Consider the following 15,902-nt stretch of genomic DNA (forward strand, 5'->3'; position numbering starts at 1 on the left):
TTACGTGCTCAAAAGTCTTGGATGTTGGGGTTCCGTCCTTTAGGGCAAAAGAGGAGACAAGCGTCATGACGCTTCTGGGCAGGAAGAGGGTCTTGCCAAGCGGTGTGTTCAAAAACCAGGAACCGAACATCTGGATAACGACCAGAACCCAACCAGCAGGATAGAGCCCCACGGCTGCCCCCACGCAAAGGGAAAAGCTTCGCCAGGCCCCCCCCATGAGGCACGGCCCCTGGGACAGGGGACTTTGGGGGAATCAGGCGAGTCCCGCTAGGAGACTCACATCGTGGACCTCTTCCACAGAGATGTAGCCTTCGGTGGGCAGACCCAGGTCTTTGGGCTTCACGTCGATGATCACCAGCACCTGTGTGGGAGACCCTCGTCAGGCCCCTCTCCTGCGGGGGCAGCTGAGCCCCCCTCCCACCCGCCCCCCTTACCGAGTTGGAGCAGTAGCGCTTCATGAGTTCGTTGATGGCGATGTCGTTCTTGTGCAGCTTCGGGCCGGTGTGGTACCAGCCGACGATCCGCTCGCGAGCTGGGGCAGGGGGGGGGAGGAGGAGGGAGGTTATCCGGAGCCTCGGAAGGGCCCCTGGGGACCCCGGCCCGTCCGGGGGAGTCGGGGAGGGACTCACCGTTGACCTTCTTGAACATCCCGTACATGTTCTCCAGGTAGTCGTGGTCCAGGAACCAGACCGAGTCGTCCTTGTCGTCCTCGTCGAAGGGCACTGCGGGGGGAGAGGGGGGGTCAGCGGAGGGGGAGGGGGCGCGGGGGGAGGGGGAGGGGCGGGGGGCGCACTCACCTGCGAAGCTGTTGGAGACGTCCAGCACCTTCTTCTGCCACGAGCCCAGCAAGACGCCCACCACGCGCTTCTGGTTCCCCACCTTCCCGATCCTGCCGAGAGAGAGAGAAGCGGAGAGGCCGCGCCGTGACTCAGCGGGCAGGGCCGGGAAGGCGGCGGCGGGCGGGCGGGGGAGGGAGGGGCTGCTCACCGGTTGAAGTGATCCACCACGCTCAGCAGCACCAGCGGGTGCACCACCACGCGCTCCACGGCCAGCTCCGGCATCGCGGCGGAGGCGGCAGCAGCGGCGGGCGGCGTCTCCCGGTCGGGGCTCTCCGGCTCTGCGGATCCGGCGTGCACCGCGGCCGAGTCACGGCGCCGTCCGGGGAGGGCTTCGTGGGAGCTTCCGGCGGGGGAAGGGCGAGGGACGGCTTCCGCAGCCCTTCCGCCCTTCCTCCTGGAGCAGAAGAGTCAGCCGGAAAGAGCGGCCCCGAACGGATGCCTGTCGTGCCGAATCCGGCCGGCCGGGGGCGCTTTGCCGGCTCCTGCAGAGCCGCTTCTGGAGCCGCCGGTCGCCGTTTGCGGAATAGCGTTGATTTTATTTTATCTTATATGTCGCCCCTAATTTTATATTTCTTTATTTTCTTTCATGGTTCTTTTGTTTCTCCTTTGGATGTTGGTGTTTTTTCTTCCCTGGCAGCGTCTCTGCCGCTGTCCAGCAGGGGGAGCCGTTGGGCCTCCGAAGGGAGCTCCTTCCTCCACCTGCCTAGAAAACCCCCGGTTCAAATTAAGGAGCTCAATAAGTAATTTAGCGCATTGATTTCTCGGCATATCTTAAGTGCCATTACCAACTAAGGATGTTTTAAATGCTATTACCTAATAGAAGGCATGTTTCAAGCACCTTTTATTGATTTTATTACTGGTTTATTTTGCTGCCTTGGTTTAAAATCATTTTAACTACTCAGTAATCAAGAAGAAATATATTGTTGGTGAAATATAGTCAATTTCCTAAAAACCTTTGACATCATTAACTAAACAATTGCCACTGTCCAACCTGCCATTGGGACAGCAGAAAAGCCCTTTCTCTCTCTCACACACACACACACCAGACCTCTGAGGGCTCTTAGTATCCAGCAGGGATTTCCCCCCCCCCCACTTCATCAATTAATTGGCTAACAGTAGATTTAAAGGGAAGGGGAAATTGGGGAAACCGATGTTGCGGAAGGGCGCTTGGGGCTGGGCACTGAATGGCTATTTGCTCAAGGTGTTTCCGGACAAAAATCCATTTTGACATTAAACCACGTGGGAGACACTTAAGTGCCATGGATTGGCCTGGGAGTTCCCAGAGAAAGTGCACTGGTGGATCAGCTCAGCTGTGAGCTGAGGAGAGGAGATTGTGAAGGCTGCTCAATTTCCAGCCTTGCCAAAGGAAGCTGTATTTGCTTGCAGTAATAGAGCTAATTCAACGAGCTTCCAGCTCCCCCCCCCCCCCATAAATGGACTTGTTCTATGGAAGAGGATAGACATGCAAGCTTTGGGCAGAGGCTGGAATTTGTGGACGTTTGGGACACATTGTGAGCTGTCCACCGGCCCCAGACATGGCTGGGTGATCCAGAGCGAGCACTTAACTAGCAGGCGATTCCAAGGGGGCATGAGAGCGTTGCCAGGGGGAGAGGGAGGGAAAACCCAGTGGGTTAACTGCGTGATGTCTGGCCTGTAACAAGACCAATTCCCAAGGCGAAGGCTGGTGCTGAGGGGGAGGGAATGGATCCCACTGGACAAGCAAGAACGGCTGCTGTTCTTGGCTCTTTCCAAGTAGCTCTTTCTCCGGTCACAGCTGCCTCCGGTCACCTGAGCATTAGCGGAGCAAAGACTTGAGAGCAGCTGGCCATGAGCGCCTACAGGGCACAAACTGGCATCATCACACCCGAGAATATTGCAACCAAGTGCCAGAGATTTATACCTGGAAATCCATTTCCGAATGGAGGTTGCATTTGCCCAGTTGGAGCACAGGCCTTTAGATCCGAAATGCCCTTTTTCTGCCCACTGAGGGCTCTAGGAAAAAGCAGGTGTGGCTCCTACAGATCCAGAATGTGGATGGTCCCTTTAGGACGCCTGGCTTCATGGGTGATGTTGTCCTAGGCAGGGGGGATGCCAGGCTCTGCTGGTGAGGGGTTCACGCCTGTTTTCAGGAGCCACTTGGCTAACCACGTTGTTGGTTATTTAAGGGAGAAGCCTCAAGCTGTCTAGAGAGCAACAGAGGAAGAGTTTTCTGCTTCAGGTCCAGCGGCACAAGGGAACACCTCGAATGGTCATCTGAACTCAGGTGAAGTGGACTGTTTATCTCATCTCCTTTTTTTAACATGCCACAGTTTCTGCAATTATAATAATTACGACCTTTAGTAAAAAAAAGGCTTCACCTGCAATTATTTTGCACACCTTGAGGACTAGTAGATTCTTTAATATGAAGCTTTATTTGTACCAAGCCAAACTTCAAAAGCTTTCTTATTAACTGTTGTCAGTCCTGTGATTTACAAGGCAATAACCATCTGGAGAGGGCACATTTATCATAAGAGTGCAGCACACCAGGAGCCATTGTCTGCAGCAGCAAAGCCAAGTGATAAAATGAATTCTTCTCTTCTCTAACCTTCCTAAGAAGTGTGCTGGGGGGGGGGGGGGGGGGCTTTTGTAGCTGTGTTCCTGCAGCTCCCCCTCTGCCTGGGAAGATGGATGTCTGATTGAAGGTCTGGAGCAGCAGATGCCCTGAGTGAAAGAAGCACACTTCTTACTTTCTTTTAGTTATCAGGGTTATTTATTCCCCCACTCTTAATTTTTATTTTATTTGCACGACATCTTTGAGACTGGGTAGGAGAAACTCCTATCTTTCCTTCTTAGGAAAACTCGGATAATGCCGATTTAAGGTACATTTATACCAAAGGATTGTTCTTCCAGTTGTAGTGCAATTCAGTTATTCTGGCATTCAATTCATTCGTTCGTTCTTGGACGTGAGGGGGTAACCCAGAAGACCAAGGAGCCAATTCTTGCCTTCCAACGCTCTCTGTGCAGGGGACGCTCTCGCCAGGGCCCCCAAGGGTGAAACCAGCCCCGGGCTGCCCAGCAATCGACATATCACCCATCGCCTTCAGTGGCCAAAGCCAGGCTGACTAGGTGGGTCGAGGGCTTCTGCACAGAGTAGCCCATGGAGAGGAGGAACATCTGCTTCCAATGAAGGGGACCCCTGGAGGACCACAGTGTGTCAGTGATGCTTTGGTCCTGCTGGTTGTGAGTAAGCCAACACTTCTGGGGAGCACCTGGTTGGGGAATGCTGGCCCAGGTGGAAGCAGTTACCATGGTAAACCTGGCCTGTCTCCTAGCCAGCCGAGTCCAATCTGGACTGTGTAGGCCCTGCCAATTGGTCCAGGGTAACATCCAAGGCAAGGAGAAGCTTCACCTCTTTGCTCTGATTTTACGAGGGTCCTTAAAAATGGAGCCAGGCGGAGTTTGGCCCCTCCAATATGGCTGCAAAGAGAATTGCTGTTTCTTATGCTTTCCATCTTGTCTGATCTTTTGTCTCTGATATTTTAAGTTAAATATTATAATTTCTTTGTACTCCAAGGCATATTTTAGATGCAGGTTTCTAAAGACCTAAAAATGGTGACTTTCTGCAGCAGTTTGGGGGTCACTTTTATTTTTAAAAAGTGTGTTTTTAAGTTGGTTCATCTGTTAACCAAACCCCTGTACAAATACACAGAGTGGCAGTTGTGTTTCCTGTTAATCGTGTATGCGAAACTGCACTAAAGGAACCAACAGAACACTAAACAAGAATAAAAAAATATGTTTTCTTCCATCCTGTTCATCTCGCTTTCTTTTACAAGAATGAAAAATTATGAAGAGAACAGAAAATACCATCAGGCCACTTGTGCTAACTGCTGCTGACGTTCACGGCAAACAGGCAAAGCAAGAAAAAGCATTTCTGATTATTTATTGCAGGCGGCAACTGAAAATTTGATTCTTTAGCTTGGAGGTATTGAGGTTTTTTTACCAAAAAGGAAGAAAGGGTGATGAAGTGCCTGACTCAGAATGAAAGAAAATATGGAGCTTGAAATAGTTGCCTCCCAATCTGGGAAGGGCAATTTATTAGACAGCTGCACTGAGCCATGAATTCAGAGAAGAGAAGAAGGGGGTTACTCTGACTTTCTGCCACCTTTTCAAAAGTACTTTGCTGCCTCTACTACGTCTAAGAAGAGAAAGACGCAAAGTGTTTCTTCTCAGGGAAGTCACGCGTTGGGGTGCCTCCTCTTTGCACCCCACGAAGCGTTTGCAGAGGCCACAGAGGCTCAGAGAAAGTCCAGGAATGCCGCTCCAGAGGCATTTCCCCAAAGAAAAGGGGCTGGGGAGAGGGGGGGGCTCTCTTAAGGCAGCCGGCTCAAGAGCTCTGTCGCAAGGTCAGCCAAAATGCCCAGCTCCACTCAGCGCATGGCCAGGGGCTGGTTTCTCTCCTGTCGACCAAGGCAGTTGCTCTCGTTTCCACAGGAGAACTCAGACTGAAGGCAGGGCAGGGGGCACCAAAAGCTTCAATGCCTGGAATGGAGCCTTCACCTCAGGACTGTGGGCATAAAAAGCCCTGATAATTTAAGGCTCCCCCCCACCAATCCCTCTGCAGTTGCCTAAAGGGCTGGGCCAGGATTTCGGGGTGGAGGGGGGCTTGGGGCAGAGGGCCATCCCAGCCTGGAACCTCTTAACTTCCAATCCCACCTCTCTGCTTAGGGAGCTCCTTTCGCCCATAGATATTTGGACAATATAATGTGGCTTTTTCTGAAGACCATTTCTCAGTTTGTGAGAAAATGCCATTCTTTTTGCATATTCTGGATGCTAGAAAAGGTTACTTGGTTCTCATCGGAGCCTGGGGAAGAAGGCATGAAAGCTGGCTGGGCCAGTCACTCTCTCTTAGTCCAACCCACTTCACAGGGTTGTCGTCGTTGCAGGGAATATAGGAGGAAGGAGTATTCGATGTATTCACTGTCTTGAGTTATTTATAAAAATAATAAAAGTGGGATGAAAAAAATCTAAAACAAAAAGCTTATAAACAGAGCAGGTAGTCAGTTCCTGGGGCTTTCCTCTGTCTACAGTAGTGTCGAGAGGTGCAGTGTTATTTTCAGGAATAAAAGAGCACGCTGAAAAAGAAAGAAATTTACTTAGAAAACAGCAGAGGCAACTTTTGCAAAAAAGAAAAAAAACGCCTTTTGACGTGAGACATTCGGGTTTTAAATGCTAAATCTTCAGTAAGATTCTGGGGGTTACTTTGAAGGAAAACTGCAGTTTTGGAAATACGAAATATGAATTCTGGTTCTAGAATATCAACTGAAAAAAGCTAGTAGAAAACTCCCTTCGTCTGGTTTAAATTCAGATCTGGCAGTTTTAGTAGCATTTGTTTGTTTTATTATCATTACAAAGAGGTTTAGCCTGGTCTGTAAAACATTCATATTTTTTAAACAAACTGGCCCTGAAGTAAAGTGGGAAACAAATTGTAATTATTAATAGGAAAAGTTAAATGTATGCGTGTGCAAGCCAATTTATGAGTTTAAATTAAATATTTTTGTTTATCCAGAAAAACGTGCGTAAACTTCTCCCCAGTGAGAAGCAAATTAAAGCATTCTTTACTGACATAACAAACAATATGTCATTATAAAATTACCAAATTACATGGACAATTAAATTGCTTAAGCAAGATATAATGTCAACTATGTTACAGTAATTTATACACATGTTTAGCTGGAACAAGCTCAGTGCGGCCAACTTGAATGGGGACACTTAGACGAGGGGTCATCTCAAGTGGAGCCAGGGTCACCAGCTGAACCGGCACAGCCTCAAGCGTCTCCAGGGGGTGGATGGTCACCATGCCCAGGATCTTTCAAGGGAGGGGCCATTATTGGGGGGCAACCCTTCCTTTTTCCTTGGCCTGAGGGAGCCTGGCTGGAAGTCAAGTGGGGCCTTCTGACTGCCTGCCTGCCTGCCCTTGATGGGCGGGTGGGCTCAAATTGGCAGGGTCTCTCCTAGGATCCTTGGAGAGGCTCCTGACAGGGTCTGGGAGGGTCTTTCTGACTTCAACTCCCAGGCATGGAGTTTTTTGCACAGGCCCCCTGTGACCCCACCTCTCCTCCAGAGGTGGGATTCAGCAGGTTCTGACCAATTCTGGAGAACCGGTAGTGGAGATTTTGAGTAGTTTGGAGAACCGGTAAATACCACCTGTGACTGGCCCCGCCCCCATCTCTTCTCTGCCTCCCGAGTCCCAGCTGATCGGGAGGGAATGGGGATTTTGCAGTATCCTACCCCACCAAGCCACGCCCACCAAGCCACGCCCACAGAACCGATAATAAAAAAACTGAATCCCACCACCACTGCCCTCCTCCCTTTTCTCTGATGAGAGGATTCTGGCTCCACAGAGGATTGTAAGCAGAGGGTGTAGAAGTCCTTTTCATTATGACGTCCTTGTAATTGTTTCCCCAAACATCACTGACATTTCTGGAAAGTGGATTTCAGTGTGTGAAAACATTTCCTCCTACAGGCAGAACCGTGGCTGTGAAGCGTTCAGCTCTTGAACTGCAAGGCCACTCAGCCCCCCAACAGCCACAGGGCGGCCCCAGAGCAGAGGGAGGGAGAGGCTCCTGAGGAGGGGCTGGCGAGGAAGGGGCTCCGGTCTGAAAAGGGGAGAAAACCAATGAGAAATCCACTGGGGAAACGTGGTTTGGTCCAGTCCTTGGTCCTTTTTACTTGCAGAGTTTTAATTCTCAAACCTGGCTGCTTCTGCCGATGTTGCTTTGATCTCTATGGTCAGATCATTCAGCATTCCTTCCTCTGCATAGATACATTTTAAAAACCATCAACGAGTAGAACAGATGTGAAGTAACCGCTGGATAAAGGGAGAGGAGCAAGCATAAATCACTAGTCACCAAGGGAAGTTTTCCTCTGGAGGCTTTTCCTTCAGCTCCCTCAATTCTCCCTAGTTAGGTATTTAGGTATTTATTAATACTTATAGGCCGCCCTTTTCCCTGAGGGGACTCAGGGCGGCTTACATAAAATAGGGAAGGGAGGGTACAAGACAATAAACGCAAAACATTACATAAGAGTAAAATAGTATACAACATTCATTCATCATTCGGGTGGGGACAGATTATGATCTTTGTCCCCAGGCCTGACGGGCTAGCCAGCTCTTGAGGGCTGTGCGGAAGGTCTGGAGGGTGGTGAGGGTACGAACCTCCACGGGGAGATCGTTCCAAGGGGTCGGAGCTACTACCGAGAAGGCTCTCCTCCGTGTGGTTGCCAGCCGGCACTGACTGGCAGATGGAACTCGGAGGAGGCCTAATCTATGTGATCTAATTGGTCGCAGGGAGGTAATTGGCAGGAGGCGGTCTCTCAAGTACGCAGACCCACTACCATGAAGGGCTTTATGAGTTTCAAATATTGCCTCCTTGTCTTATGATTCTTAAATTTCTTTTGCTCAACGCCTCTAAAGACCTGAAGTTTCTGCTTTTCTGGACTTTACCCAAAGCAAAGAATGAAATTTTTGTTTGGAGTGGGAATATTTAAAAAAAAGTTAATGTAGTACCAGAGCAAAATGATGATCTGTGATAGCCCCCCCCCCCCCATTTAGCAGAGAACCAGCTCAATTCTCCTCCCCGGGGAGGGTTTTGGGTGGTCCTGGCCCAGGGCAGCCCCAAGCAGCCTCTCATTTCGTAGCTCCTTCAGTTGAACAAAGCTCCAGGCTGCCTCTTTAAGCCAAGCATTCTGGGGGTGCAGTGGGGCAGCTCCTCCAGGCCCTCTGGATCCTTCTTCCCTTCTCCTTGACAACAGCCCCCTGGCTGGGGGTGGAGGAAAGAGTCCATGTCCTCCCAACCCTCCCTGGGGTTTTACCTTCCAAACCAGGGGCTCCGGCAGGGAAGGGGCTCAAGTGAACCGTTGGGCAGAGCAGCTGGTCAGGCCACCCTCCAGATGACTTATCTGCCTAAGGTGGGACTAGAACTCACCGTCTCCTGGTTTCTAGCCTGGTGTCTTCACCAGGAGACCAAACTGACTCTCTTTGAGGTGGCCAATATCCCAAGTAGCCCACAGATGTTCCCAGGTTTTCTCAACCTGGAAAACAGGCAAGTATTGTGGGGTGTGTGTGTGTGTGTGTGTGTGTAAGAGAGAGAGAGAGAGAGAGAGAGAGAGGAGGAGGTTCCCCTGGACCCTGGCACCCGAGTGGGGTGGGGTGGGGGGCTTTCCTTGACATGAATAGGAAAGAACCCAAAACCGGAGGGGGAAAAAGTCTGCTCGGCCACCTCCAACTGCGGAGACCTTGTGCATTTCCAGGAGGCCATCTCGGGATAAGACTGGGGGCTTCCTCCTGCGTTCAAGAGGATCATGTGCACTGAAACATGAACCCACAGGGACGGAGTGTCTTCAGAAATCTCCCCCCTGCATTCAGCATAATCCAGTATTTCATAAACTCAGGAAAGCATTAAATAAAAATAAATTTCAAATGTCTGTGGCCTCATTGCAAATCACTCTGGAGAAGGGGGGAAAGGAAACCTCCTTTGGCCAGGAAACCCTCTTGTGTTAAACAGCACCAGAAAAGAAAATTATTATTCTAGGAAAAGCAAATGTCAGCTGCACTTATTGCAGTGGCTGCGTTGCTTCCAATAACAATTTGGCATTTTATTTAGTCTGCGACGATCTACGTTTTAAATTTAAAATAAAGATTTCTCCCCCCCCCCTCTGAGGTTGAGTGCCAAGCAAAGCAGAGCAGAGCATCTGTTCCTGATTAAGTCAGGCCCGGAATACAGAGCAAACATGGGTTTTATCCACAGTCAACAGCATTGACAAACGCAGAGGGTGGAGGGGGCTGCTGCCTTTCTGAAGCTGCTTTGGGAGAAGAGAAGCAGGGGCACCACAGCAGATGGCGGCCATCTGCTCCACCTGGCAAAGGCTCCTGTTGAAGGAGATGGCCTTGGTACCCTGGCCAGCACATCTGGGCCACAATGGCATCCCGTCTCCATGTGTTTTCCGTTCAGGGGCCCACGTGCTCAATGGGGAAAGCCCTGGAAGCCATGGGGGTTGAGGGGGAGACATGCCGCGTACTTGGCTGAGCTGCTTCTTCCTTTGCTGAGCCCCCTTGGCCTCCAGAGGCCCACGGGTAGGGCAGATCCCCTCTCTGCAGATTCCCCAGAGTGCCACCCTAGGGAGTCCCTGCCACGGGCCTCCCAGCTGACCCTCCACCCTTGTTTGCCCTCTGACTTTCAGCTGCTAGTGTTGGCCGTGAAGATCTTTTGGGCAGAGATGGGCCCACTTCGAGCTGGCTGACCTGTGGGAAGGCCTTACAATACAACACAATAGCAGAGTTGGAAGGGACCTTAGAGGTCTTCTAGTCCAACCCCCTGCTTAGGCAGGATACCCTACACCGCTTCAGACAAGTGGAAATCCAACATCTTAAAAACATCCAGTGTTGGAGCATTCACAACTTCTGGAGGCAAGTTATTCCACTGATTAATTGTTCTCACTGACAGGAAATTTCTCCTCAGTTCTAAGGTGCTTCTGTTCTTGATTAGTTTCCACCCATTGCTTCTTGTCCTGCCCTCAGGTGCCTTGGAGAATAGTTTGACTCCCTCTTCTTTGTGGCAACCCCTGAGATATTGGAAGACTGCCATCATGTCTCCCCTAGTCCTTCTTTTCATTAAACTAGACATACCCAGTTCCTGCAACCGTTCTTCATATGTTTCAGCCTCCAGTCCCCTAATCCTCTTTGCTGCTCTTCTCTGCACCCTTTCCAGAGTCTCCACATCTTTTTCTACATCGTGGCCACCAGGGAAGAGAAAGGCAGGGCCAGCAACAGGAGCAGTTCCTCTCATTAGCCCAAGGGCACTTTGGAATAGTCAGGGAGGGGCTGGGGGGGACTGCTAGTCAGAGCCAGGGGAAGGGGAGGAAACAGCGGCAAGCAGGGCCCAGCAGAGTTGCGGGGGGGGGGCAGGAGGGAAAGGATGCAGGAGGCTGGCTAGCAGCATTTTTGGGATGAGCATACTTGAAGAAGTATAAGGGGGGGGGAGCCATGCAGAGACCCCTAGCATTCCTGGGCTGCTACAACATGGAGATTCTGATCTGCCGTTTTCTGGCGGTCAATTCTGGGTCTCTGATAATGCGCAGCTTGTGGGCTTTTTGCTATTCCTATTGGGAATATAATCCCCACATTAGTCCCATATTAGTGCCTTGTTTAGCAATGTTAAGAAGCGCCAGAAAAAGGTTAACTAGAGTCAAGTACGCATAAGAGAGCTGCAATGATTAGTGTTTGGGGAGCAATTTGGGCAACAACATTTCTGCTTGTACCAAAGAATTGATTGGTGTCTCTCCTTTCTGGCTGCATTTTACATTTGAATAAAAGAGCAGCAGCAGCAGAAGGCGCAATTGTTGGCTCTGGCCCCAATCCAGCAAGGCTGACGCCACCCTGGAAATCCCTGGCTCAGGCGGGTTCAGCCCCCACTGCCTTGCCCTGGGGCACCAGGGGGAGAGTGGCAGAAGTCCCCTGGCAACCCTTGACCAAAGAACCTGAGGTGAGATGCCCACAGGCCCAAGGGAGAGTTTTAGGAGGCCTCCCATGCTGCCCCTGGGAAGCCCTGATTCACTGGGGGGGGGCTCTTCCTTGCAAAGCAGGAAACACCCCCCCCCGGAGCCTGAGGAGAGAGAGCTGGTCCCTGTTCGAAGTCAGCATAAAAAAAGAGGGTGGAGGGGGGATCATTTTTCACAGGATTTGGGATGATGGCCACAAAATGCAGCGCTGGGAACTGATTGAGCTGTTGAGAGGGAAATGTTCATGAAAACTGGTGATTTGAGTCCTTTAGGGAAAGAATATTAGGCCTGTGGGATTCCTCCCATTATTATCATGCCTGTTGCTCGGGGTTATGTTGAATGGGCAGCATGAGGTAAAACCAAATGATTGTTTTCTGCAATAAATTTGAAGATGACCTAATCAAGCCCTGGATATTTCTATTCACACATTATCCCTCCTTCATTGCTAGAAGTCATTTATTCCATCTTCCTAATGTGCCTCCTTCTTTCTGGTCTAGCAGTTTATCAGAAGTGTTAATCCAGCGGGCAGGAAGTGTTTGGGGAGGGGGGCAGAGGTGTAAGACAGAGAAAGCAGATTTAACATTAGCTTGGAAATATTGCACAACTCATTAAAAATGTAATCATGCGTAAAATGAGATCAATGGAAATTTATCTAAAAGTGCTAGGAGAAGGCATTTTCTCATATGATCCAGGATTTAATAGACTGGATTTTAATTTAGTCAGTTTGCAACTAAAATCCCTCCAGGCTAAATAAAACAGCTTCCCCTCCCAGTTATTGTACAGACAGCTAATTTTCTGCACCCTTCCTTCTAATATTCAATCTTATCTCTTGCCAGATAGAGGTTTCAATATATTGCAACATTTGTTTTCTTTACATTTCCCATTACAGCTTTTCATTTGCATGATAAATGATCAGAGGTGGAAGGAGGAGAAAACCAAGCCCAGCTCTTTCATTCCTCTGGGCCCAAGAGAGGCGGCTGCCCCCTCTTCCCGGTTCAGGTTGAGCGATGGGAGAGGACCCCCAGCCGGCTGCCCAGCCAGGAGGCCTCTCTGGCTCAACAGGCAGCCGGGCTGCTGATGCGGGGGGGGGGGGGTGCTGGCCAGGTTCCACATCCACCCGGAGGAGGCAGTGCGGGGTCTCTGCACTGGAGTGGGGGGTCTTCACACACATAGTTGGCTTTCCAGCCAATGATATGAGGGGAGCCTCCAGATACGCAGCTTGAAGGTGGGGGCTACGTGGTTGCCTCGCTTGCTCCCTGGACACGTGTGGGGAAGCTGGCAAAGGGGCTCCCAAAGACCCTCATTTGGGGCCAATCTGGACTCAGCACTTCCCAGGGTTGCTCTCTGGAAGTACCTGAAGGGAAGCCCGCTCTGCTCTCAAGGCCCCCCCCAAAAGCACTACGTCTGCCCCCCCCCCCAATCCCAGCAGATCCCTCCCTGATCCCCTCAACCAAGAGAAATAAATGGGGAACCACGATGCTCCCTTTCCTGGCAGGGATGCCAAGGAACAGCCCCCACTGGGGGTCTTGGTCTCACTGCCCCCCAAGGACGGCTTCAGGGGGGCACTGCAGCCAAGAGCTTCCGGGCGTGGGATGGTTCTGCTGCAAACCTTGCTCGATGCTGGAGGTATAGGACTTTACATTGTTATAAAGGGTATTTTTATTGTGACAGTAAACACAATACATGGCTTATACTGACCATCGGTTTCATGTAATTTTAATTGCTGTTGATTTTTATTGTCGTATCTGGAAGGGCCCAATATAAATGCTATTTTTCTTTTTTGATTGGTAGAGTTGATTCAATATTCATCCATTTAGATACAGTGTCAGCGGAGGCCCTGTATTGTCACAGTGTTTATCAATGAAATATTCCCTGGTTTTTCTCCCTGACACTCAGCTTCAGCCACGGCCTAAAGAAAGACCATGGGAGCAGGGAGACCCCGTCCCCAAGACGTGGGGTCCCCCGTGGACTGCTCCAGCCTTGAAGTGGATCTCGGCAGGGTAGAAGCTGGAGGCTGGGTGGTCTGGTGGCTGAGGGCGTGCGTGGCCCTTTAACCGGCCATGCTGGTCAAAGCAGATCAAACTGGCCTTTGCCCAAACTACTGTTGGTCAGAAAACCCCCAGAAAGTCCAGTTGCCTCTTGAAAAAGCATCTGTGGATCTCCAGACATTCAGCCTGAAACCAGACAGCTGCACCGCAGAGGCCCTTCGCTTTCGCCTTCTTTGCTTCAGCAAGAAAGTGGAGGCCCTGAAGGTGGCAGGTGGAGATGCTGCTATGGGGATCCATCCTCCAGAGACTATCCAGAGCTCCTGCCCCAAGTGGGAAGGGGCTTTGCCCCAAGGGAGAGTCTTGCCTCTCTTCCTGGACCGTCACCCACTCATCCCCCCCCCCCACGACTTCATAGTTCAGGAGCATCTCTTTTGCAGGGGAGACCAGAGCCCCCCCCCCCCACAACCTGCCTCTTATTTCCATGAGCACATCCTGGAATTCCCACAACTGCTGATGGGCTCACAGGACAGCCGTTTGTGCTTCCAGTGAAGCAACTCAAAATCTGTAACCTTTGTGCTAAGCAAGTAAATAAGCATGTTAGGATTTCGTTACCCTGTCAGAGAGTCCTTGTTTCTGCAGCCATCAGCTAGCAGGGCACAATATCCACAGCATAAACCCTCCATGGGAGGCACCTGCTCGGCCCTTTTAAAGCAGCACTGATAGGAACAGCCCTTAGCACATCAGCCTGGGATTTCAGCAAATGCTCCTTAGTCTTCCTCAGGGCTCCCTTGACCACAGAAGGCGGGTGGGCATTGGCAGCCTTCCTTCCCCCTGGCCAGTCTAGAGAAGAGGAGGGACCCCAGGATCTGGGGGAGGGGAGAGATGATCCCAAACGTCTGAAACTGCATTTCCTCTTTAGCTGCTCATGTAAATCAGCAATAAAATGGAGAATGCTTTTCTCCTGACGGGATAGAGTGATCTTTTTTTAAAATAGCTGTTTTGTTTACTTTTTAAAACTTATATTGCTGAGCCTTTATAATGTGCTAGAAAGCCCTGTTATTATTGCGCATATATGAATTCATAACCAGGAAGAGGGCGGTGGGTCAGGCGGGGTCTTCTGGAGGGATCCAGGCTCACCCTCACTTACATTTTATTGTCATTCTCATCATTTATTTATCCCAGAATCCATCATAAATCTGATATCATTGTTTATGTTCCTTACACCATTATCTTTAAAAATTTATACTTGAGTGTGCAAGCGAAGAGGAAAGGAAAGAGAGCCAGGCAGCCCAGCAGCCGCCGGCCTTGAAAGAGAAGCGGGCCCAACTGGGGGGCTTTGGGGGGGCAGCAGAGAGGGGCCCTGCGGCCCTTTTCAGGAACCGCCTGACCCAGAGCCTTGGGGGGGGGGTCGTCCCTCGGGGGAAGCCCCCAGCTCCGCTCCTGAAACTGCGGAGCAGCCGAGGCTGGAAAGAAGCGGCGGAAGAAGCGCCGCGAATCCCTCCGCAGCTTTGCGCCCGATCCTTGCGCGCTTCTCTCCAACCTGGGGACTACGGGAGGCGGCTGCGGATCCCCCGTCCCTCCCTTCCAGCCGGGAAGAGGCGGCTCCCTCCGTGCCGGGGGCGGCGGGGGGCAGCGCGGTCCTCTGCCCCTCCGGGCCTCACCGAGGAGGCAGCCGAGGCATCCAGGGGTCCCGCTCCCCCTGCCCGCCTGGCCTCCCCCGCAGCGCCCGGCCACCGAGCCGCAGCCCAAGGAAAACCGGCGGAGGTGGGAAGCGGACGGCCGCCTTCGGCACAAGGAAAGGAGGGACGGGAGGAAAGGCCTTTCGGAAGGGAAGCGCGGCCCCTCCGCCTGTGCCAGCCGCCCCCCCCCCCATTTCCAGGCTGGAGGGGCGCTTGGAGAGGCTCCCGCGGTGGCTGGCCGGAGCGCAGAATCCACAGCCCGACGGCAGGGGGCAGCCTTTCCCCGTCGAAGGCGCCTGGGAGTGGGGTGCGAGCCCCGCGGGAAGGGACGGTGGCGGCGGGCTGGGCAAGCGGGGCCGGGACGCAGCGGAGCCCCTCGACAACCGCGGGAAACGCCCTGCTCGCAAGGCAGGCTTCCCAAAGGGGCGGCTGGACTCTCTTCCCCGCAGCTCCTGCCCTCCAGAGCGGCCTTTGCTGCCAAGGCAGGTCCCGCCTCTTTCCGCGCTCAGGCGGCCGAGGGGCTTCGGGGGAGGAAACAGCTTTTTCGCCCCCCGGCAGGTTTTCTAGAAGCCAAAGCGCCCCCCCCCCACCCATCCCTCTTGAAAGAGACCTGCGCGACTTCCCCCCCCCCACAATCACGCCAATAACTGAGAGATGCGGCCCAATTTGGGGCTGTGGGTCATCGATGCTTTGCTGGGGGTGGGGAGATTAAATGACGTAAGGCAGGACATAAAGCGAGATTTGGACATAAGAGTGAACTTGAAACGGGGTCAGACTATAAGATCTCCTGGGGGCCCCATCAATCCCTTCTATCTTGTTATATATTTACTGAGTCTTGAAGTAGAACAGGAAGTTTGAACACA

The 15,902-nt window shown here is 51.8% G+C and overlaps 1 protein-coding gene across 1 annotated transcript; it reads right to left on the reverse strand.

Moving 5' to 3' along the window:
* Nucleotides 1-1,147, reverse strand: PSMD7 (proteasome 26S subunit, non-ATPase 7; the record flags this gene model as incomplete). Its single annotated transcript, XM_087729279.1, is given in 6 exon segments — nucleotides 1-37; nucleotides 281-361; nucleotides 435-532; nucleotides 630-722; nucleotides 798-889; nucleotides 988-1,147. Coding segments are annotated over 6 exon segments (475 nt in total), but the record flags the coding sequence as incomplete, so codon positions are not given.
* Nucleotides 1,148-15,902: the final 14,755 nt, after the last annotated feature.

This window comes from Thamnophis sirtalis, unplaced genomic scaffold, assembly GCF_051295495.1.
Source record: "Thamnophis sirtalis isolate CommonGarterSnake01/CBP01778 unplaced genomic scaffold, rThaSir2_p1.2 scaffold_14, whole genome shotgun sequence".
NCBI lineage: Eukaryota > Metazoa > Chordata > Lepidosauria > Squamata > Natricidae > Thamnophis > Thamnophis sirtalis.